At 50.8% G+C, this 24,405-nt stretch overlaps 3 protein-coding genes across 5 annotated transcripts; 2 read left to right on the forward strand and 1 right to left on the reverse strand.

Annotated features, from left to right (window-relative positions):
- The first annotated feature begins 204 nt into the window (after nucleotides 1-204).
- LOC127333156 (auxin response factor 13) lies at nucleotides 205-2,882 on the forward strand. Its single transcript, XM_051359483.2, has 2 exons — nucleotides 205-1,286; nucleotides 2,495-2,882. Exons 1-2 carry the CDS (start codon nucleotides 258-260, stop codon nucleotides 2,660-2,662), a joined length of 1,197 nt encoding a protein of 398 aa, XP_051215443.1. The 5' UTR covers nucleotides 205-257; the 3' UTR covers nucleotides 2,663-2,882.
- Nucleotides 2,883-12,216: 9,334 nt separating this feature from the next.
- On the forward strand, nucleotides 12,217-16,750 carry LOC127333158 (receptor-like serine/threonine-protein kinase SD1-6). 3 transcript variants are annotated; one of them, XM_051359485.2, is made up of 7 exons: nucleotides 12,217-13,668; nucleotides 14,853-14,975; nucleotides 15,095-15,243; nucleotides 15,327-15,537; nucleotides 15,616-15,853; nucleotides 15,938-16,088; nucleotides 16,182-16,750. In XM_051359485.2, the coding sequence occupies exons 1-7, from the start codon at nucleotides 12,333-12,335 to the stop codon at nucleotides 16,485-16,487; spliced, it is 2,514 nt and encodes an 837-aa protein (XP_051215445.1). In that variant the 5' UTR covers nucleotides 12,217-12,332; the 3' UTR covers nucleotides 16,488-16,750. The 3 variants fall into 3 exon arrangements, with proteins under 3 accessions (XP_051215445.1, XP_051215446.1, XP_051215447.1); XM_051359486.1 differs by lacking the exon at nucleotides 12,217-13,668 and having other exon boundaries at nucleotides 15,078-15,243; XM_051359487.2 differs by lacking the exon at nucleotides 12,217-13,668 and having other exon boundaries at nucleotides 14,866-14,975; nucleotides 15,105-15,243.
- Nucleotides 16,751-19,499: 2,749 nt separating this feature from the next.
- Nucleotides 19,500-20,447, reverse strand: LOC127328702 (putative FBD-associated F-box protein At5g56390). Its single transcript, XM_051355281.1, has one exon. It carries the CDS (start codon nucleotides 20,445-20,447, stop codon nucleotides 19,500-19,502), a length of 948 nt encoding a protein of 315 aa, XP_051211241.1.
- Nucleotides 20,448-24,405: the final 3,958 nt, after the last annotated feature.

A 24,405-nucleotide genomic window follows, 5' to 3' on the forward strand; every position in this document is an offset into this window, starting at 1 on the left:
TCGTCGCCGTGCAACGCGTTCCATCGGCCGGGCAGCAGTTTGCCAATGCCAAGCATGGCGACACCAATGCGGCAACAGCTGGCAGCTGCATCAAGATTGGTGAGGGAAGTGTGAACGCTAGCTGGAGCAATCTGGAAGCCCCCTTCCCCATAAAACGACAATACCACCAGGGAGAGACGGAGCGCATGCACTTTTTCCTTGCTCTTTCACGCCGGCCTGACCTCTCCACCTCACCGTCCTCCGTCCTCTCCCTCCCCATGGCGCTCCCCCCCGCCGCCGCCGCCGCCGCCTTGGCCGACCCGCTGATGGCGCAGGATATCTGGATGGCCTGCGCTGGTCCCTTCGCCCGCCTCCCCTCCGCCGGCACCAAGGTCTACTACTTCCCCAAAGGCCACGCCGACCAGTGCCGCGGCCACAACCTCCCCGTTGTGCCCGCCGACACCGCTGTCCCCTGCACCGTCGAATCCGTGGTGCTGCACTACCACCCAGTCTCCGACTCCCCCTACGCCGTCATCTCTCTACACCATGGCGAAGGGCCAGCGCAGCCCCCCGCCGCGCCCGCGCCCGCGCTCGCACCAGCGCCGCCGCAGTTCCCCGACCTGCACTACTACGTGAAGCACATGGAGGGTACCAGCGACGACCGGCGCCTGGTCGTTCCCAAGCCGTGCGCCGACGAGCTCTTCTACCCACCGCTGCTTCCGCTGGTTCCACATCCTCCAGGCCAACCATACCCGAACCAAGACATGGACATCGTGACTGTGCAAGGCGACACCATATCATTCAAGCACTTCCTTCAGAACGGCAGCAACACGCTGAGACAGCCCTGGAGCGACTACTACCAATCTAAGGGTTTGAAGATGGGCAAGGGCAAGGACGGCGTCGTCCTCATGCGCTGCGCGGAAGGCCAAGGCGGGCTCCTCATCGGCTTTCGGCGCGGCGAGCCAAGCACGGACCTCGCGTCTGAGCTGATCGACAACTTCCAGGCGGCGAGCGCGGCGGCGGGAGCCGTGCCAAGCAGCCAACTCGTGCTGGGGCAGGTCCACAACGCCCCCGCCGACCCCTTCACCGTCCACTACTACCCAAGACAAGGCTGGCCCTTCGTCGTGCCGAGGACCGAGGTGGACGACAGGCTTCGGTTCGACTGGGAGCAGGGGCTCAAAGTACGCATGGAAGTCCCAGTGGACAACCATGAGATGCAGGCGAGCAGGGATAAAGCCGGGGCTCCCAGCTACTTCCATGGCGACATCACCGCCGTGAACAACGACGGCCGCTGGTGCCAGTTGCAGGTATGTGTCATGCTGCGGTTCCTGTGTATCTATCCGATTACATACAGTAGATATATCTGATGGTTTATACTACATACTGCATACTATGTATGTGATGATCCTAAATTTCTCATTGCGCCATACTATCAACTGAAACACCATCACAAGACTGTGTGACATGATCTTTAGTATCTGATGCTGATATTGCATAACTATGAGGGAACTAATTATCTGCCATTGTTCGCCTTTGGTTAGGACTTAGGAGCCCCCTGTACATGTAACTGCAAGTTTATTCTGTATATTCTCCTCTTTGAAATAACTCCACTATCTGCACTATAGACAAGCTTTCATAACTATCAGTAGCAATTCTGTTTGACAGAAATATCAGCAAAGCTTGTAGTAGAAGCAGCTGCATGCATCCTGCTGCTGCTTACTCGTGTTGGCATTATCTTCAGATCCTTATGATTTCAGTGATTACTGTACTTTGTACCCAGTAACCGCATCCATCTCCCTTCATAATCTTTATTAGATAATTCTGGCAAAAATTCTATGTTCTGTGTTTCCTCCAATTCCACGTTTCTATGTGTATCAGGATATGCATTAAGCCAATGACAAGACTGAAGCAAAATGGTCTTGAATATTTCAGATGTTTTGTTTTACCAGAACAGAAACATCCAAACTAGTACTGCAGGATTAGCATACTTCTGGGTCAATGATTGGGCATTTATTTATGTCAAAACTTGTTTGATGTAACTGTCACAGAAAACAACACGCTTGCTATTGCCACACACTTGATATGCCTGCAATTGCCACACAAATTTGGCTCTTTGAAGTTTCAGATTTACAAGGATGATGAATTTGGTGGGTGCAAGCCAAACAGCAAACCCCCAAGCTGATGCGCAAGGGTCTCGCCTCTGCAGCGCTACTCACCCCCTGGATGCTTTGGAAACACCGCAATGACTGCATCTTCCAAGGAAGCCAGCCCTCTGTCCAAACCCTTGTCTCCATGATCAAGGACGAGGCCAACCTGTGGGCTAGAGCAGGCGCAAAAGGGCTTAGAGTAGTCTTGCCATCCACCTGGGATGTGCACTAAGTTAGCCTACACCTCGTTGTATCTCGCCTCCTAGGAGGTTGTAAATCATATTCTACCTTTTCAATGAAATGAAACGCAAAGGTCCTTTGCGTTTTCTCGAAAAAAAAGGATGATGAATTTGCCTCTACGTTTACAGGTCAATTGGGAAGAATCGTCTGCTCCAACTCCAAGCGAGAACGTCAATACTTGGCAGGTGCAGCTATTCGCGCCACCTGTGAGAAAGCGTAAACCTACAGATCCACTGCATGCACCATCTTCATCCGGCACCGGACCATCCAGGCTTGTTCTCCATGACATTGCCTGAGTAACCATGCATGCTGCGTCACAAAACACTATCTGATCTTCAACAAGCTTAGAAATGTTTTTACCGCTTGCTTTCTTTTGGAATTTGGAGGACATCTTATTGATCTAGAAATTATGCTGAGATGCAGTTGAACATTCTGTGCTTCCTTTCCTTGTAAACGAGCAATGATTCTGGCGAGTTTGTTTGCAAGTAAAATGTCATCAGTTATGTTGTCTGCATGGATACAGAGCTGTCTTGTGTCGCAATAAATGGCTCGTATAGTCTTACGTAATCTGAACACAATTTCAATTCAGTTGTTTCAGTTTTTGACATGTCGTGTGGTTTGATCTTGTCTTGTTTTCATGCTTTGAAAGCTGAATACAGCACAGCCTGAGACAAATAACACATGCAGTATGAACTGTTAGCTAATAATCCTGTGCACGTGTTAGTTTATTTCCCTTTTTCCTTTTCAGTATACGCATGTGTCCATGAGCCTGTTCGTGGCATGCAATAGCTAGATGATCGGCTGATCATGGCCGAGTCATAGGAGTAGTGGACGTAGTGAACGGACTGATCTCGTTAGTCGTGGGATGGCACGGCCGTATCGGATCGGAGCCCGCTTCCTTCGCTCCTTTCTGTTTTCAGTTGAATGAATAAAAGGAAAGAGACAGACAGAAAAGCTGCACGCTTTTACGCAGCACAAATCCTCCTGAGTTTCCTTCTCTGTATCTCTCTCTCTTTCTCTGACGATCGTGAGGTAAAAGAAGGGTTTCAGGAGAACATTTGGTATCAGAGCGGGATGGCAGGATCCAAACCGCCACCGGCCGCGGCGGCGGCAGCGGCGGGGAAGAGCAAGGAGGCGCAGGGCCCGGGTGGATCAGGAGGATCCAGGTCGCCGGCTCCACGTCGCACCTCTGTGACCCCGCCTCCGCGACGCGGGCGCAGCCCGTCCCGGCGGAGGGGCGGCGAGATAGTGGTTCGTGAGCGCGTCGTGAGGGAGAGCGGAGGCTCTGCCCAATACCCGACGCTCACGCGCTCAAACTACGCCGAATGGGCGACGGTGATGCGCATCCAGCTGCAGGCAGCGCACTTGTGGGACGCGATCGAGCTCGGCCCCGACGAGGGGCACGACGACCGCGCGGCGTTGGCTGCGCTCCTCCGGGCTGTTCCACCGGAGCTCGTGCGCACGCTGGCAGCGAGGGACAGCGCTCAGGCCGCGTGGGAGAAGCTGAAGACGATGCGCCTCGGCTGCGAAAGCATCCGCGAGGCGAAGGCGCAAACTCGTCACCGTGAGTACGAGAACCTGGCATTCAAGCCGGGCGAGTCGATCGAGGACTTCGCCATCAGACTGACGAACCTGCTCAGCGACCTCGAGCTCCTCGGCGACCCGGTGGACGAGTACAAGGCCGTCCTCAAATTCCTCCGCGTCGTGCCCCACAAGTATCGTCCTATGGCCATGGCTATTGAGCAAACTGTGAAACTCAGGGAGCTCACCATCGAGGACCTCTGCGGGCGGTTGCTGACGGCGGAGGAGGGATACGGCCTCGATGATGCCACCGACGGCGTCAACCAGCTCCTCCTCACCGAAGAAGAGTGGCGCGCGCGTGCCAAACGCCGCGACTCTGACGGTGCGGGCGGATCAAGCTCCGGCAAGCAGCAGAAGGCGCGCCCGAGCGGCGGAGGCAAGGATGGCGCGCGCGGCGGCGGCCCGTCCAAGGACGACAAATGCCGGTACTGCGGCAAAAAGGGCCATTGGGCCCGAGATTGCCGCAAGAAGAAGAGGGACGAGGAAGCAAACCTCGTCCAGCAGGTTGACGAGGAAGAACCTGCGTTCCTAATGGTGGAGGTGTGCGCTGTCGCTATGGACGCGAACCAGCCGCTGGTGCCGTCCAACAGCATCCACCTCGTCGAGGAGCGCGCTCAGGTGAATCTCGGGCGTGTCGAGGAGACCGAACCAGGGTGGTACCTCGACTCTGGAGCAAGCAATCACATGTCGGGCTGGCGCGCGGCATTCTCCGAGCTCGACACGGCGGTGCACGGCACTGTCAAGCTGGGCGACGGCTCGACGGTCGCCATCGAGGGCCGCGGCACTGTCCTCTTCAAGCTCAAGGGCGGCGGTCACCGCGCGCTCGACGGGGTCTACTACATACCCAGGCTGAGGAACAACATCATAAGCTTGGGCCAACTCGATGAGTTCGGCTGCCAAGTGAAGATTGAGGGCGGCACCTGCCTCATCCGCGACGACAAGCGGCGTCTCCTGGCCAAGGTCTCGCGCGGGCGCAGCCGCCTCTACATCGCCGACATCAAGGTGGCGCAGCCTGTGTGCCTCGCCGCGCGCACAGGCGAGGACCCGTGGCTCTGGCATGGCCGTTTTGGGCACCTAAACTTCGACTCGCTCAGGAAACTGGGGCGCAATGACATGGTACGTGGACTGCCACAACTGAATCATCCTGATGAACTTTGTGACAGCTGCCTGGCCGGCAAACACCGGCGTGCACCATTCCCTCGCGCCGCCAAGTACCGCGCGGACAGGCTGCTGGACCTGGTTCATGGGGATCTGTGCGGCCCGATCACGCCGGCAACCCCAAGCGGCAAGAAGTTGTTCCTGCTGCTCGTGGACGATCGCAGCCGGTACATGTGGATCACGCTGCTGCGGAGCAAGGACGAGGCGGCGGAGGCCATCAAGCGCTTCCGTGCCGGCGCTGAACTGGAGTCTGGCGAGCGGCTACACACGCTGCGCACGGATCGTGGCGGCGAGTTCACCTCTGCCCACTTCATCGACTACTGCGCTGAGCACGGCATCCAGCGGCATCTCACGGCCCCTTACTCTCCCCAACAGAATGGGGTCGTGGAACGTCGGAACCAGACCATCTGTGGCATGGCTCGCAGTCTCCTCAAGGCGAAGGGGATGCCGGGCACGTTCTGGGGCGAGGCGGTGACCACCGCCGTGTACCTGCTCAATCGAGCACCCACTCAAAGCGTCACCGGCATGACGCCATATGAGGCCTGGCACGGCGCTCGTCCGGATGTCAGCCACCTGCGCGTTTTTGGATGCGTGGCTCATGTCAGGGATGTGCGGCCACATCTGAAGAAGTTGGAAGACAGGAGCCGGCCCATGGTGTTCATTGGCTATGAGCCGGGCAGCAAGGCATGGCGCTTCTACGATCCTGTCGGCAAGCGTGTGCATGTCGCACGTGACGTCATGTTTGACGAGAAGGCCAAGTGGAGCTGGGAACCAGAAGCAGTACCTGGCGCGAGCGGCCACGACTCCTTCACGGTGGAGTACATGACACTGTCTGCTCCCTCTAGGGAGCACGGGAATGTGCATGTCACTCCAGCACCAACTCACGCTGCCACGGAAACACCACTGCAGGCCTCGCCGGCCACGGCACCAGCGCCACCGCAGCCCGCGCAAGTCGAGTTCGCAACACCACCAGCAAGCTTCTCCTCTCAGTTGGATGCGGCCGACAGCGGCACACACCCTCGCCGTTTCAGGGCCATGGAGAACATCCTGGACGCTGGGCCTGCATATGTTGCTGAACCTGACGAGGATGCAGAGGAGCTGCACCTCGCAGCGACTGACGAGCCCACGTCATTTTGCGAAGCGGAAGAGCACACCTGCTGGAGGCAGGCGATGAGCGACGAGATGGCATCCATCGTCGAGAACGGAACGTGGGAACTGGCGGATCTTCCTGCTGGCCATCGTCCCATCGGACTGAAATGGATCTTCAAGGTGAAGCGCGACGAGAGCGGTGCTGTGCAGAAACACAAGGCACGCTTGGTGGCGAAGGGTTTCGTGCAGCGTCATGGCATAGACTATGACGAGGTGTACGCGCCTGTCGCTCGCCTCGAGTCCGTTCGTCTGCTCCTGGCGCTAGCAGGTCACTCGGGATGGCAAGTCCACCACATGGATGTCAAGACAGCGTTTCTCAACGGCGAACTCAACGAGGAGGTGTATGTCTCACAGCCTCCAGGATTCGAGGCGCCGAACAGCAGGGGCAAGGTGCTTCGCCTCCACAAAGCCCTGTACGGCCTGAAGCAGGCACCACGAGCATGGAACTCCAAACTGGACCAAGTCCTACAGCAGCTTGGTTTCTCCAGGTGTCCGTCCGAGCCTGCCATGTACAAGCGCGGCGAAGGGAGTGATCGCATTCTGTTGGGCATCTACGTGGATGATCTAATCATCACCAGTAGCAGTGAGAGCGGGATCATCACTTTCAAGGAAGAAATGAAGGAAACCTTCCGCATGAGCGACCTCGGCAAGCTGAGCTTCTACCTTGGCTTGGAGGTACAGCAAAGTGAGACTGGCATCATGGTGACCCAGTCTGCTTACGCTCAGAGAATTCTGGAGAAGAATGGAATGAGTGACTGCAACCCCTGCTCCACGCCCACTGAGAACAGACTCAAGCTCTCCATGGACAGCACGGCCGAGCCCGTGGACGCCACTGAGTTCAAGAGCACTGTCGGCAGCTTGAGGTATCTCATACACACAAGGCCAGATATCACGTTTGCAGTTGGCTATCTGAGTCGTTTCATGGAGCAACCTACGAAGGAGCATCAAGCAGCAGTGAAGCACGTGCTTCGGTACATCGCCGGCACGCTGCGTTTTGGGTGCTGGTACCCAAAGAGGACTGAAGAAGCTCACCTGCTCGGTTACACTGACAGCGACCATGCGGGAGATCAAGATGATCGCAAGAGCACCTCTGGTGCGTTCTTCTTCCTTGGAAGCAGCCCTATAAGCTGGCGGACGCAGAAACAAAAGATTGTCGCTCTGTCATCCTGTGAAGCTGAGTACGTCGCCGGCACTGGTGGAGCTTGTCAGGGTATTTGGCTGGCTCGTCTACTAGGCGAGCTGACAGATGAAGACACACGAAGTTTCGAGCTCTTCATCGACAACCAATCAGCCATCTCACTCTGCAAGAATCCAGTATTCCATGATCGAAGTAAACACATCGATCTTCGATATCACTTCATCAGGGAGTGCGTGGAGAAAGGCAAGGTGGAGGTGAAGTATGTCAGTACTGATGATCAGTTAGCTGATATTCTGACGAAGCCTTTGGGAAGAGTCAGGTTTCAGGAACTTCGATCAAAGATTGGCATGGTAGAAAATAAGGTCGTGCTCAGGATTAGGGAGTGATTGTTAGCTAATAATCCTGTGCACGTGTTAGTTTATTTCCCTTTTTCCTTTTCTGTATACGCATGTGTCCATGAGCCTGTTCGTGGCATGCAATAGCTAGATGATCGGCTGATCATGGCCGAGTCATAGGAGTAGTGGACGTAGTGAACGGACTGATCTCGTTAGTCGTGGGATGGCACGGCCGTATCGGATCGGAGCCCGCTTCCTTCGCTCCTTTCTGTTTTCAGTTGAATGAATAAAAGGAAAGAGACAGACAGAAAAGCTGCACGCTTTTACGCAGCACAAATCCTCCTGAGTTTCCTTCTCTGTATCTCTCTCTCTTTCTCTGACGATCGTGAGGTAAAAGAAGGGTTTCAGGAGAACATGAACAAAGTATTACAACGTGGTCATATCATTAGAATTGGTTAAAAAAGGCGCATCAGTTTTCAACGAGATTTTCTCACATATAACAAGTACGACTAGAGCCCAGCCTTATAAATCAACAACTACAAGTAGTGCCAGAATTTAAATGACATACAGTCATAGCAGACAACTGCTTATCAACCTGGAATTATATATATACATCTTGATGTTACTTGAATCAGAGGGATAAAATGTTGATAGTACTTTTCTTCACTGTAGGAAATTGGCTCATTTAACAACTGCACATGGCTGATACTCCCTCTGTTCCAATTTTTAAAATAATTGAAGTTCTAGGTTTATCCTAAGTCAAAATTCTCCATGTTTGATCAAATTTATAGAAAAAATATATCAATTTGTAAAACATGAAATCTGTATAGTATGACAACATATTGTGCGACAAATCTAATAAAAATAAATTGGTGTTGTAGACGTCTATAAATCTTCAGTTATTTTAGAATAGTGGGAGTAGTATTTACTATTTTTCTACCCGGCTAGATTCAGGCTCTAGACTGAGATGGACAAGGGTACAATATTGTTAGTTTAGTGATCGCCATGGTGTTGGCGGTGCGCTGCTTTCTTATTTGGAAATGACGAAGAAGAAGGAAGCAGTCGGATGTCGTTTGGCATTGCAATGAATGCTAGTTATGTATTCATACCCACAACTATTATTCAACTTAAACACTAATACATTGCTGTTGTTGCCTTTTAACTATTGGAAAATATTTTATCTAAATTTTTATCTCAAGAAACCATAATTGAATTGGGAAGAAGCATTTTCATCAATTCCTTATCTTATCGGTATAGACATTGACATGCCACAACAAGATATCGACTTACATTAATTAGTTTGGTAAACCCCTTCTTTCTGTTGCTAGATTTTGTGATTTTTACGAAATGTAATTATTATGGTATTTAAATGTATTGCATCTTCTTGTTTTGAAATATATATTTGATGGATTGTTATTTCTCTCATTCCTATAAAGTATCTAGTTGATGAAATGTGTTGCATCTCCATCATGTGTGCAATAAACTCTTCCGATGGTCAATATGTCAAGCCTATCTTTCATTTGTGTAGTGACCTTGCCGCTTCCAAATTTTTTTTCACTCAGATGTTCGTCTCATAAACACACTTCACTGCATTGTCTCATCCATACCTCAATCATGCGCCAGATTTAGCTCCTAAGAACATCTCATTGAAGTTTACCACTGTGATATGCATGATGGTGGTATGTGTCCCTCTAACATATGAATATACTTTTATGTTTCATTATATTCATACTTCTATTGAATTTATTTTACTCGTCCATCTTTTTTCTCTACACTCTCTCATCTCACTTATTTGTTTCCAGAAATAAAATAACACTCTCCTGATCTTATGTGGACACGTTCATCATCGACCACTCTCCCTCTATTTGTCTCCTTGAATTTGGTCATTATTGCAAATTAAAATCATCTACCACGTACAGCGTGTTTGGCAAAGTTAGGGTATGGGAATGAGAGTTAAGTGGAGGGAGTTTGTAGGAGGATTACTTATGGGAAACAGATGTTTAGTCCCACTCCCATGTTTGGTCTGCCGATGAGGATTCCTAGCGGGAATTTTCGAGGGGTTTATTTCGAGAGTTTAGGCATGTGAATAGATGCTAGTATTTATCTTAATTAAACACTGAATAGAGTTACCATTTTACTATATCGTGCAAGAAACATGAAGTCAGATGAATGTTTTATGTACTAGATGCGTACGTAGATGTACAAAGGGCAACCAGGTACAACTGCTATCAACATGGAATTATATATATACATCCTGATGTTACTTGAATCAAAGGGATAAAATGTTGATAGTACTTTTCTTCACTGTAGGAAATTGGCTCATTTAACAACTGCACATGGCTGATACTCCCTCTGTTCCAATTTTTAAAATAATTGAAGTTCTAGGTTTATCCTAAGTCAAACTTCTCCAAGTTTGATAAAATTTATAGAAAAAATATATCAATTTGTAAAGCATGGAATCTGTATAGTATGACAACATATTGTACGACAAATCTAATAAAAATAAATTGGTGCTGTAGATGTTTATATATATTTTTCTACAAATTTAGTCAACATAATTTCATAAAGTAGTTTGACTTAGAATAAACCTAGATCTTCAATTATTTTTAGAATAGTGGGAGTAGTATTTACTATTTTTCTACCCGGCCAGATTCAGGCTCTAGACTGAGATGGACAAGGGTACATTATTATTTGTGTAGTGATCACCATGGTGTTTGTATTGGCGGTGCGCTGCTTTCTTATATGGAAATGACGAAGAAGAAGGAAGCAGTCGGATGTCGTTTGGCATTGCAATGAATGCTAGTTATGTATTCATACCCACAACTATTATTCAACTTAAACACTGATACATTGTTGTTGTTGCCTTTTAACATATTGGAAAATATTTTATCTAAATTTTTATCTCAAGAAACCATAATTAAGAAAAAGCATTTTCATCAATTCCTTATCTTGTCGGTATGGGCAATTACATGCCACAACAAGATATCGACTTAGATTAATTAGTTTGCTAAACGCCTTCTTCGTGTTTCTAGATTTTGTGATTTTTAAGAAATGTAATTATTATGGTATTTAAATGTGTTCCATCTTCTTGTTTTGAAATATATAGTTGATGGATTGTTATTTCTCTCATTCCTATAAAGTATCTAGTTGATGAAATTATGTTGCATCTCCATCATGTGTGCAATAAATTCTTCCGATGGTCAATAAGTAAAGCTTATCTTTCATTTGTGTATTGAACTTGCCGCTTGCAAACATTATTTTCACTTAGATGTTCGTCTCATAAACACATTTCACTGCATTCTCTCATCCGTACCTCAATCATGCGCCAGATTTAGCTCCTAAGAACATCTCATTGAAGTTTACCACCGTGATGTGCATGATGGTGGTATGTGTCCCTCTAACATATGAATATACTTTTATGTTTCATTATATTCATACTTCTATTGAATTTCTTTTACTCGTCCATCTTTTTTCTCTACACTCTCTCTTCTCACTTATTTGTTTCTAGAAATAAAATAACACTCTCCTGATCTTATGTGGACACGTTGATCATCTGACACTCTCCCTCTATTTGTCTCCTTGAATTTGGTCATTATTGCAAATTAAAATCATCTACCACGTACAGCGTGTTTGGCAAAGTTAGGGTATGGGAATGAGAGTTAAGTGGAGGGAGTTTGTAGGAGGATTACTTATGGGAAACCGATGTTTAGTCCCACTCCCATGTTTGGTCTCCGATGAGGATTCCTACCGGGAATTTTTGAGGGGTTTATTTCGAGAGTTAGGCATGCACATGCCTAAACTCTTGAAATAAACCCCTCTCAAATTCCATAGCATGTGAACAGATTTTTATGCTGATACCATCGTTGCCAAGCCTCCAACCGGAAGGGAGGTGAATGTCGGGAGGCGTGGGGTACTCTTAGTGGTAGAGATCCGACACCTTGTCAACAGTTAGATCGATTGCGAGGGCGAAAGATGTTTCCCGCCACTCTGCCGTTCTAGTGGCGGCTCCTATTGCCACCATGCGACATGCTCGACATTGCTGGGATTTGCTTGGGTGGAGGTGGTTGTGGGCGACAAATGGAAGTTACTTAACGTCAAAAGTAGGTGAGGAGGCCGGTGATGCACATTAATATCGTCGCCTGATTCCCCCTGCATCCCCACGAGGGGAAGCCGCCGTGTGAGGAAGCCCCAGCGAAGGCAAGGCCATTAGGGCGGTGAGGGGATGATCTTATCAACGAATCAGCTTGAAGAGATGGACGAGAATCGCATCCACCAACCTTTTTTATCTCAAAAGAAAAGACAAAAACATCCGACAACTTTTCAGAGGTAAAGCCCCTAGTGCCAACACATTTGTGGACGGTAGTTTTTTGAATTTTGGTAGCCACTGACTCACTGTTAGTAAAGTCAGGTTCGTCTTCCTAGCTATTTCCTCCGGCCTCAAAAGATCGAGCCGGAGGAAAGGCTAATCTAGCATATTAGTAGTGCGGTCGCACGTTATGCAAATCCAACGTAAAAACCTTTCCACGGGAACAAGCGAGCTGAGTACTAAAACGACATACCGATCGATCTAAATTTTTTTGTTTTGTTTCAGAGCACACGTGATAGATGGGGTGGGCTCTGACTACTAGTGAGTGCTTTCAGTTCAGGTACGCAATTACAGAGGCCATGGCGACCAGCCTGCTTACATTAGCTCTTCTTTCCCTGCACCTTCTCTTCTCCCCTGCCTCTACAGCTGAAACCATCTCGGCAAACTCCTCCATCGCCGATGGTCAGACGCTTGTTTCAGCCGGTGGAGTGTTTGAACTCGGATTCTTCACCCCGCCGATCTCGACGTCAAGGTTCTTGGGCATCTGGTACAGGGACATCGCCCCTCTCACCATCGTTTGGGTCGCCAATAGGCAAGTTCCGATCACCGGCACCGCCGCAAGCTTGGCCATCAACGGCACCGGCAGCCTGGTGCTCACCGACCGGTCAGGACGCGTGTTCTGGTCATCTGCGCCGTCGAACGTGACTGGCAGCAATCCGGTGGCCCAGCTCCTGGACAGCGGCAACTTCCTGCTTCAAGACGCCAATGGCACCGGGGCGGTTCTGTGGCAGAGCTTCGACTACCCGTCCGACACTCTGCTCCCGGGCATGAAGTTCGGCTGGGACCTGACCACGGGGCTCGACCGGCACCTGACTACGTGGGCGAGCCCCAGCGACCCGTCGCCTGGAGACTACACGTTCGAGATCGACGTCCGCGGCGTGCCGGAGGGGTTCATCTGGTACAACGGCACGGCGCCGGTGTACCGCAGCGGGCCGTGGAACGGCCTGCGGTTCAGCGGCGAGCCGCAGATGGAGCCCGACAACGGCAACTTCCGGTTCGAGTTCGTGGCCAACCGCACCGACGCCTACTACACGTTCCTGCTAGACGGCGGCGGCAACGACAAGGTCATCTCCAGGTTCGTGCTGAACCAGTCGAGCCTGCAGCGCTACGTGTGGCTGCAGCAGCAGCAGGCGTGGAGCCTCTACTGGTCGCTGCCCAGGGACCAGTGCGACCGCTACGCCCAGTGCGGCGCCTACGGCGTCTGCGACGCGACCGCCTCGCCGATGTGCAGCTGCGCCGCCGGGTTCACGCCGGCCTCGCCGCGGGAGTGGGCGCTCAGGGACGGCTCCGCCGGGTGCGCGCGCACGACGCGGCTCAACTGCACCGGGGACGGGTTCCTGCCGCTGCGCGGCGTCAAGCTGCCGGACGCGACGAACGCGACGGCGGACGCCAGCGTGAGCCTCGATCAGTGCAGGCAGAGGTGCCTGGCCAACTGTTCTTGCCTGGCGTATTCTGCTTCCAGCATCAAGGGAGGCGAGAGCGGCTGCATCGTCTGGACCTCGCCGCTGATGGACATCAGGCAGTTCCAATCCGGCGGGCAGAATCTGTTCATCCGTCTCGCGGCATCCGATTTACGTATGAATCCATCTTCCACTTTCCTCTCATCTCCTTTTTAATTTGTACAATTCCAACTCAACATCGTAAGTTCAAGGTTCGGAGGGATATTTTCAGGTTGAGATGTTCAAATCTTAATGTGAATAGAATGGGATTATTCTTTTTTCTATACTACAAAATACTACTAGAAGATATATTGCCTTGGGTCTACATCATCAATTGATATGCACGCATACTAGTATCTGAGATCCATTCGTCAGTCGTCTAGACCATTTAGTCTTGATTGATATTTTCAACAAATGAAACACGTATGTCGGATTTTCAATAACTCGTGTTCCGTTCTTAAGACTCTGACTAGTCTTCTGCACAAATGAAACACGTCTAATTTTTTTTGGTCGGCAGTTGTTGCATCCATTGACAGAGACTGATGAAGCACAATATTTGGCTACGCTTATCTATCTTATGTTAGTTGTAAACCGGTAATAAATTAAAAAAACATATGCATGTTTTGCAAAGATGTGCAGTGGTGCACTAGGATTGAGAGTGATGAACGGGGGAAGACTTAGATAGGATCAGATTTTAGATAGGATCTATGAGAATATTTTTTTTGCAAAGATAAAACATGTTCAAAAATTCTGAAAATAAATCACAACACACATCTATGTTATATGTGCAACGCCAAATCTTTGCAACTTCAAATTCAACATACATTTAGAGAGACAAAAAAGATAAATCTGTGTGTGAATAGTGTGAAATAATAGTCAATCAGATCTGACACTATTCACAATAGATTTTATCTTTTTTGTTTCTCCAACTGTAGATTAGATTTTAAGATGAAATTTCTTGGAGTTATAGATACAACCTATATGCATGTTGTTTATTATTTTCAGATTTTTTCGCATGTTTAAAGTACTCCTATATTTTTCTAGGTTGATCCTATGATCCTACCTAATGGAGAGATCCTATACAAGTCTCTCCCGTGATGAACGAATACTAATTTTGCTAGGATGTAGGACATTTTTCTTTCAAGTTCAGGGTGGAAAAGAGTTTCCAGCACATTGTTATTACTTCCACTTTCTAGCCAGTCATGAGCATCTCTAGACTGAAAATTTAAGGGGTTTCTTGTTTCCGGAGCAACACAAGTCAGTTGTCTAGTTATCTTTGAAACATACGACTAAGCAACCTTTCCAACTTGACCCTGACAGCTTCCAGTAGTCGCAATTCCAAAAGGAAAAACAAAGCACTTCCTGTTCTCCTTAGCTTATCCGGTCTTCTCCTTTTCGGGTTTGGTGGGATGTTCATATGGACTAAGTTCTTCAGAAACAAAGGTGCGCCTAATTTTGTTCTCTTTTTCCCCTGTAAATCTGAGCATGCCAGTATGTGTGAAAATTTCACCTGAGTTCACGGCGGCTCGCCTCATTTGACTCCAGTAACCCACTTTATCCAGTCCAAGCCAGAAACATGGAAGATGAATCCAGTCAGAGCAATGGACTAATGGACGTCACTCTGTTTGACATGGCCACAATTTCCTTGTCCACTGCCAACTTTGCGACATCGTCGAAGCTCGGGGAGGGCGGCTTCGGCGCGGTCTACAAGGTAAATATTGCAATACTTTTGCGTGGGTATTTGATGACAGAAAATGATAACAACTGTTGTGAAACGCACGGTCGTCGATGCAGGGTGAACTCGGAGGAGGGCAGATGGTCGCGGTGAAACGGCTTTCCAAGTACTCGACGCAGGGCTTGGACGAGTTCAAGAACGAGGTGATGCTCATCGCGAAGCTCCAGCATGTGAACCTCGTCAGGCTCTTGGGTTGCTGCATCCACGGGGAGGAAAGGATCCTGGTGTACGAGTACATGGAGAACAAGAGCCTCGACATGTTCATCTTCGGTACATCGATCAAACTAGTGGATCATCAACACGTTTTACGGTGAATAAATTTATAGACCGAATTATGTGTTTGAGCAGATAAAGCTCGATCGGCGCAACTGAACTGGTCGAAGCGGTTTGACATCATAATGGGTGTTGCACGCGGGCTTCTGTACCTGCACCAGGACTCGAGGTTCAAGGTCATTCACAGGGACCTCAAGGCCGGCAACATCCTCCTCGACGGTGACATGAACCCTAAGATCTCGGACTTCGGTGTGGCGAGGATCTTCGGCGGCGATGGCGCCGACTCGCACACGAGAAGGGTGGTCGGAACTTAGTAAGTGCAGCTCTGGATTCTGGATTTCTGGTTCAGTTTGCTGACTGACGTGGTAAACTCATCGATCGTTGTGCCTACACGCAGTGGGTACATGTCTCCAGAGTACGCCATGGATGGCATCTTCTCAGTCAAGTCAGACGTGTTCAGCTTTGGTGTGCTGGTCCTCGAGATCGTCAGCGGCAGGAAGAATCGGGGAATGTACGGCAGCGGTGAGCAGACGAGCCTCCTTAGCCACGTAAGTCGCAGCATACACCTAATCATGTGCTCTTATTCATATACTTTCGACATTTGCACATAAAATAACAAGAGAATGGTTACCGATTAGCAGGCATGGAAGCTGTGGAGGGAGGGCAACGTGCTTGCCCTGCTGGACGAGTTGGTGACCTGCGAGTGCAGGGATTCAGAGGCGGCGTTGCGGTGCGTGCAGGTTGGCCTGCTGTGCGTGCAGGAGCGATCAGAGGAGCGGCCACACATGGCGACGGTGTTCCTGATGCTGAGCAACCAGAGAGCGGTGATGCCGCAGCCGAGGCACCCGGGCTATTGCAGTGACCGGGGATCAGCCTCAACCGATGGCGAGTACTCATCAACATGCACCGTGAACGACATCACTGTTACCATCGTAGAGGGTCGTTGACGCCGCGTGGCCTTGGTGACTGATGCTGGAGGGTTTGCTACTCTAGCTAGCTAGTAATGCAGTGCCACAGTTCCAAATTTCTAATCAATGGATGAAGCAGAATACTAAACAAGGATAAACAAAAACAAAAACAGAAGCAAAATACAGATAAACATGGTGTCGTAAATATCATAGAGTTCTTATAAGTTTTGAAGTAGACTGTCGGTAGAGGACTTATATACAGAAACTCAGAGAGTATGTATATGAAGGTTTTTTCAGCTTTACTCTGCGGTGTGTACCTGACACTTCACCTAAACTTCCACAAGATCTGTGTGGTGCCTGAGTTTGAGTCTAACATTTGGACGATACATACCATGGATCTTCTCTTGCACGTCATTGTTTAGTGGAGAGTGAGGGCACGCCGTAATCTTGACACTTGCAAGCTGCGGTGCCCTACATACGAATACTAGTTGCCTTAGGAATTCCATATGGTCGTCTGCTCCGGTGAATGATTCGATTTCAACCTCTTCAAGTGAATCAAGGGTAATGGTGTCTGCCCTGCAACTCTCTGGTGTGCGGCATGCACAAGACAACGGGCAAGGATGACGTTTCTGGAAAATAAGTAGATTCAGTATTAGACAAGGCTAATAGCAACTCTTGTGAATGTTGTAAAAATGTGTACCGTAAATTTGTATTGTACAATTATTTACATGCTACGGGGTGTTCACCCAGAGAGATACTGTAAATTTGTAATGCAAATGCATAAGCAATTGTGCATGTGAAGTGGTTTGGTTGCCAATGCTTTCAATTTTATTGCAATGTTTCACAAGTTGTATATTTTTTGGAACAATCATACAGATTTATGCTGCATATGTTAATTGATTATGGTGCAATGGTGTAGTGTTGCAAGGTTTCCAATTTTGTCACATTGTCTCACAATTGTATCGTGTTGCAAAGATAGATATAATATATTTTGCTCATACTTTATTGATTTTTTTGCAAGACCATATGTTTGTTTTGAGCCTTTTATGTACTTCTTCATTGCCATAATATAGGGCACATTGGTTTCTGCGAATGTTAAACTGCACTAAGTTTGACCAAATTTATTTAGAAAATCATGTATATCTACAATGTTGAATGTATACCATACTGAAATATACTTCATGATCTTTCTAGTGGTAATGATTTGATATTCTAAATATTGATATTTTCTTGTATAAACTTGGTCGAAGTTTAATTGGGCTGACTTTGAAAAAGCAAACACACACTACATTTTCGGCATAGAGGGAGCGGGATGGTACCAAGTATTTTGTGCAAGATTGTTTGATATAGTCTTGCTTGGGCATTCTTATTTGAGTGTATTTTTGCCAAAATGCAACAAAATTTCTCACAGAGCTAAGTATTTTTCGTAAGGTTATTTAATTTAACACAATGTGTGTAGGATAAAGATTTAGAGCAAAGCAAAACAAACGGGGACTAAGATGATCTAGGGAAAGGGTGTGTGTGTACCATGTAAGCTTTGGAGAAGGAAGCGATCGAACAACAAAGCTAGATGAATTGTACAACAATTTAATTGATCAACCGACCAATTCTGATAAGTGCATGTTGGTTTATCTGTCAGGTTCAACTGAGTTAACTGTCAGGTTTAGTTAAACGAAAATAAGACAGAGTCAATCTTAACGTTAATTTAAAGGGTGGGCCGCATGGACCAACGTCCCGAAATCCTCTCGTAAGTGAACAGAACGCCCTGATCGGGGGCGTCGCCAACCAATTAATGGTTCGTGGCCCCCTGTTGCATGCGCACATAAAAGGGGGAGCCCCGGTGGCTAGCGATCTCATCTGTTAGTCGCCTAGTCTCGCTGCTCCCAAATATTCCTAAGGCTCTGCACCGATCGCAGTACGTGCATAAGCAACGGGAAGGCTGGAACCTCGCCGTGCTATTCCAGGGCAGTGTAGGTGACGGCCGGAGGGGATCAGGAGGAGCTCCAGATCGTCATCGACCACCAGCTCATCATCAACAACGCCGCACCAAGCCTAGCTCACACAGGCATCGATGGCATCTGCAATGCCCAGTAAGGCATCCCTAAACCTCTCTGTTTCATGTGCACTAGGTGTTCTAGATGGCTACCGAGTCAATCTTGTGCTGCTGCTGTCGAATTAGATCTAACAGTGCAAAGTCTTGACCAATTCGAATATCCAGGACTCGAAATATTTTTTTATTTAGAAACCAGCCAATTAGTTGGATGGGCTAGACAGATGTGTGTACCCCTAAGCCCTAGCCCATAAAGATCACATTCTATGTTTGATGCCTTGCGATTGATGAGGATTATTTTTTTAGTGAGAGGTGGTTACTTTCCATAGCAAGACGTCCTTGTTGGCTTCATCAATCTTGAAGCTCTTGTATTCTACTACCTCCCTCCCTATGAAAAAAACACGCATTTTAAGGTACACTTTGACCGAAACATTTGAGCAACAATATCTTAATAATATGGTACATAATTGGTATGGTTAGGTTTGTATTGAAAATCACTTTTTGATACGAATTCTATATATTTGAACTAATTATTAGCACCACACGCGTTATGGATCGGAGAGAGTATTTCTTATATACTAAGGAGTATTTTGGAATGGATAGGGTAGTGTTTAGTTGGCGCTATGTGATTGCGTGGCGTCTAGTTTGTACACGGGTTTGTAAAAAAAGAAAACTGATGAAAATATGAACATAAAAACTGTACTGTATTGGAAATTACCTTGGAGGGACACGCAGATGCTACGAGCTTCCGTATGCCGTTGCCTCTTCTCAGAAGATGCAGCATACTTGGTAGAAAGCCATGTCGAATCCCCACCGAGGATAGGCACAGGGTCTCACACTTGGGAAGATCGCTCGTGCCATCCAAGAAGCTACTGTATTTGTATCCAATATCTCGCAGCTGACAAATTAAAGCAAGCTCCGTAAAAACATCAGAGAATCAATACATGCAAGCTAGAACACGAAGAACTCGAGAAATCACCCCAAGAATGCATATATAGTATTTACAGGCGCACCTCAAGACTGGACCAGGACAGTCCAAGAATTTCAACCGAATCGAACCGCCGCTTCAGCGAGGCTAGTGTATTTCTAGACCATCGCCGGATGTCTAGCTGCCGGAGATGACGGCCAGCATCTATAAATTGGTACCGTTGCGGGTCGTAGGCATCATCGCTGAACCAAATAACATGGCAAAGTTTCGGGGCACTGATACGAGCGTCGACGACGGGCGCAGACAACAGTCGGAGCTCAGGGGCGGCGACCTCGAGGTGGTGGCTCTTCTCGTTATTAACGTAGAACCAGAGGCGCTCTAGCGAGGGAGACCGTAATCGTATGAAGACGCCAGAGACGGTGACCAGTGCGACGTTGAACAGGACAAGCGTCGTCAGACGCGGGCACTGAGAGGATACGAGGGCCTCCAGATCCCTGGCTTCCATGGAGGCCGAGTGTATCGTCAGGTCAGTCAGAGCCGCGAACGAACCTGCTAGCCCGAACCGGAGGATGAAGCTTTCCGGCAGGGACAGCTCCATGCCCGTCGCTCCGTCACACGGGGGTAGCTCAAGCTCTTCTGGGCAAACTCCCGGCTGGGAGGGCATGTGGATGCATCGAGGCAAACCGAGAAAGATCTTGCCCTGGAGGCGCTGCGAGGCGAAACGCAACCAGGGAGCGATGCGGTTGGCGCGGCAGAGGCAGCAGCATGGGAAGGGTACGTCGATTTCGAGGTTGAGGACGGCTGGGGCGGAGTGCGCGGCGAGGGCAGCGTCGACTGAGTTCAGGAACGAGGTCTTTGGCGCCGGCGCGTGACGGCCGTGGAGGACGAGCTCGGGGAGGTGGACCCAGACGTGGCGCCAGCGACGGGAGAGCACGCTGGTGCGCGCGGCGGCGGGGGCCGAGCGGAGGCGCAGCAGGATGTTGTGGAGGAGGGCGTCGTGGAGGTCGCTGATGCGATCCATCCCCACGTCGGCGGCAGGTCGCCAGTCTGTGCCTCCGCGGGATCAACTAGGCCTGGCATAGATCTGTCTTACCCCCATCTCCACTCCAATGAAACCTGCGAATCAGTTTATTCAGACTTCGTTCATATTCGTATTCTTATTTCTTACGTAGTTGACTTGGGACAAAATTCTAGACTTAGACACGTCTTACTCAGATAATTCCTCCGTTTCATATTAGTTGTACTACTAAATTAGCCAAAACTAATAAATAGAGTGAGTATCGATGGGTGGCGTCGACGTTTATGTCTGCAAATTATAGCGAAAATATATGGCGTAAAATACATCAAGATTTAGAATACATTTAAAACCTAAAACATATACATACACTAGTAGAAAAATAGGCATGCGTCTAACCCTTTAGTACCGGTTCGTAAGGGAGCATTAGTACCGATTCCTCTGCCCAGTCGGACGAGAAACATCTATACCGGTTCGTTGAGGACCTTTTATACCGGTTCGTGTTACGAACCGGTACGAAAGGGTTTCAGCCCAGTTTTCAGGCGGAGGTGGTGAAAGAACATGTCCATTACCCCATGTGTGGTTTTGGTAATTGATGACAATCCCTATGGACTAACGGTTGTATTGAGAATCTATCTTAGGTCGTGTCCATAGCCATGTGTTGGTTTCAAGGTTGCAAGATGGAGAAGATCGAGTACGAAGAAGACGGTGGCGTGCGTACAAGATCGAAGAAGACGGTGGCGTGTATGTTGGAGGAAGACGGTGGCATGTACAATGATGAAGAGGGCGAAGATGGAGCTTGCCGACTCGAGAGGAACGCGCAAGGATAAGGTTTGTACTCGATAGGATAGTGGATCGCATCATCGGAGAGAGCTCAAACCTTGCATGCATTGCATCGTATTTCTTGGTTGTTCTTGGTTCTTATCAGTGAGATGTTCGAGAGCTTGTGTTCATTCTAATGACAAGCTCTAGCTCATCGAAAACGGATTCCGGATGCATCGCATGTTGCATGTGCGAGGGTGATGATTTTCCCGATATACCATATTGAGAGGTTACACCGCTATGACCATGAGAAAATCATCACTCACTCTTTTTGTAGTGATAGCTCTCGTCGTCCTCTTGTCGGGGGGAAGACCCCGGGTAGGGCAATGGGCGCGGAGCAGCCAGCTGGAGGCTGGCCGGCTCGCGGCAAAGGCCAGCTGAGGAGCGGCCGGCTGGAGCCATGGCCGGCTGGTCCGGAAGCCGGCTGGCTCTAAGTCCTAGTCGGCCTGGCTGGGCCGTCTGCGCTGTGGCTGGGCCGGCTTCTACAAGCCATATCCGACTGGGGTTTACACCCTAGACCGACTCGAGGCTGGCGAGTCTTGCATGAGAAGGAACTGGGTAGGTGGTCCGGGTTCACAGGTCCACGCTGACCTCATCTCCCGTAAAGCGCGGGGCACTGTGGAGCAATAGTGCCACGCGCCGGACAGGCCATCATGGCATACGTCGGTCCGTACCGGCTACAGGGCGTGATGGCGACAGAGACACCTCCTCTCCATACCGCTGACTCAGGCAGTCGGATGGGACAGGCCATGAGGCCTCAACGGCTACTGACGTCAACGCCTCGGGAAGGAGCGGAAGCCGGAGCCGGCCAAGCCGGCCGATAAACCATAGGGACTTCTATGTAAAAGTGACAGCGCCTATATAAGCTGCACTACCCCCTCTCGTGTGGGGGATCGATCATCCTCACTTCATTCTAGTCTTAGCGCTGCCCTGTGAGAGAGACCTTCGTCTACCTTAGCCTCCCAGGGCAAGCCGGATACAGCTCAAGGAGCACCATTGTACTATGTGATCACCATATACACTCATAGCAGGAGTAGAGGTGTTACCTCCATCGGAGGGCCTCGAACCTGGGTACGTCGACCGTGTCACTCGTCCCCATACCCGCATCCGGATACCGCCGTGAGACCATCTAGGAACCACCTTCTTTAGCCATCCTATGGCATATGCCGTGACGATACCACGACATTTCGCGCCCACCGTGGGGCCTTCAGCGTCCTCGGCCGGTGTCTTCATCCGGACGGGCCTCACCATCACCACCGGCGAGCGAGTCGCTTCAGGCTTGATCTGGAGATTCGGCTCCCTCGACTGCGTCAGCGACAACGCTGGCTGCTTCGCCGACCGGCCCTTCCCAGCCGGCGGCAACGTCATCTCCTTCGGCGGCCACGATGTCTACGTCGCCACCGTCGCACCGCCGCGCTACCCGCGGCAGGTGCTGCGCTGCGCAAGCCCTCCTCCAGGAGCCGGCGCCAGCAGCGTTCCCGCCAGCCCCTGCGTCGAAGTCATGACGGCTGGCGAGGAGCTCCCCACCAAGTCCACTCGCGTTCGCGGCCCCAACCTGGAGCGCAACATCGACCCCCACGCATCCGGCTCGGGCCCAAAGGAGCCCCCGCCACCATCCCGGCTGGACGAAGTCCGGGCAAAGCTGAGCTCTCCGCTCACCGCAGGCGGCGATGCCACCGCCGTCGAGGCGGATCTGGAGGCGCATCGCCAGCTGCTCCTCAAGCAGGCTGACGAGCTGGCCACCGCCAAGCGCCAGCTGGAAATCACCCGGCGCGAGTATGAGCGCGCCCATGGCTTCACGCCAGGCGGCAACAACCCCAGCCGAGCCGGCGTGATCCGCCGGCGAGGAGGCGGCCTAGGCGCCGAGATCGACCGTGACGGCGCGGAAGCGCCGGCTCCATCCATGGAGCTGCCCATCTACAACACCCCCGATAAGAACATCCTCGCAGTTGAAGCAGCTGCGGAAGAACTGGGCCTCCTCGAAGGAGAAGAGCTGCGCCGCCAGACGAAACGGGTAGCTGAGCTGTGCCGGGCTCCAGCCGAGCAGACCAAGGACCCCAGGTACAGCGCTCCCAGAGCCCCTCACGTTCGCGCTGCTGCAGGCAACAGCAAGGACGCCCCCAGGGACATGGCCGAGTCCTCTTCGCCAGGGCCAAGCCAGCGCAAAGACTCCCGCGCCACCCACGCAGGTTCAAGACGGACAAGCCGGCTGGACAGCGGCCACAGCGGCCGCAGCTGGCAACCACCAAGCCGGAACCAGGAGCACGACTCTGAGCAGGCAGCGCCAAGGCGCCAACACCGGCCGGCTCCAGAGCCAGCCGGCACTCGCCAGTCGGTACGTTCCCGGTTGGGCCCCCGCATCGAGCCCGCCGACGCCAGAGACCGCCTTGACCGGCTGGTCGAATCCCGCATCGCGGAGGAAGAGGGGCCAGCCGGCCCATAGTGCTTCGGGGCCCGCATCGCCAACGAGCCCATGATTGACGGCTTCCAACTCCCGCGCGACACCCCCAAGTACGACGGCACCGCCAAGCCAGAGGACTGGCTGCTGGACTACTCCACCGCAGTCAGCATCGCCAGGGGCAACAAGCGCTGGGCGGTGCGATACTCCCCCTGATGCTAATCGGCTCCGCCCGCACCTGGCTCAACAACATGCCAGCCGGCAGCATCAACGGCTGGCTTGATTTTGAGGAAGCCTTCATCAGCAACTTCACCGGCACCTACCGCCGGCCGGGTCGCCCCCAGCAGCTAGAGATGTGCAAGCAGGGCCCGGACGAGACGGATCGTGCGTACCTAACGCGCTGGTGCGAGACGCGCAACTCCTGCGAGGGCGTGCACGAGATCCAGGCCATCAGCTTCTTCATGGGCGGCTGCCGGCCCAACACCATGCTGTGGCACAAGCTGCGCCGCAGCGAGCCCAAGACCATGGCCTCCCTCATGGCCATCGCCGACAAGTACGCGCTGGCTGAAGAAGCCGGCAAGGTGCCGACTGAAGCATCGCCGGCTCCCTCCAGGAGGGACCACCACAAGTCAGCGGAGAACAAGCCGGCAGAGGGCGTCTCTCATGGCAGCCGGCGGGACAACTACCGCGGCAAGCGGCACAGCGACCAGCGGACCGCCGGTACGGTTCCGCCCATGTGGCAGC

Source organism: Lolium perenne, chromosome 2 (genome assembly GCF_019359855.2).
Source record: "Lolium perenne isolate Kyuss_39 chromosome 2, Kyuss_2.0, whole genome shotgun sequence".
NCBI classification, from domain to species: Eukaryota; Viridiplantae; Streptophyta; class Magnoliopsida; order Poales; family Poaceae; genus Lolium; species Lolium perenne.

Excerpts from the sequence above, each read along its gene's own strand:
- LOC127333156 (XM_051359483.2), top strand. The coding sequence starts at position 258 with ATGGCGCTCCCCCCCGCCGCCGCCGCCGCCGCCTTGGCCGACCCGCTG. Across the intron at positions 1,287-2,494 it reads GCCGCTGGTGCCAGTTGCAG|GTCAATTGGGAAGAATCGTC; the intron begins GTATGTGTCATG and ends CTACGTTTACAG.
- LOC127333158 (XM_051359485.2), top strand. The coding sequence starts at position 12,333 with ATGGGGTGGGCTCTGACTACTAGTGAGTGCTTTCAGTTCAGGTACGCA. Across the intron at positions 13,669-14,852 it reads TCTCGCGGCATCCGATTTAC|CTTCCAGTAGTCGCAATTCC; the intron begins GTATGAATCCAT and ends TGACCCTGACAG. Across the intron at positions 15,854-15,937 it reads AGAAGGGTGGTCGGAACTTA|TGGGTACATGTCTCCAGAGT; the intron begins GTAAGTGCAGCT and ends GCCTACACGCAG.
- LOC127328702 (XM_051355281.1), bottom strand. The coding sequence starts at position 20,447 with ATGGATCGCATCAGCGACCTCCACGACGCCCTCCTCCACAACATCCTG.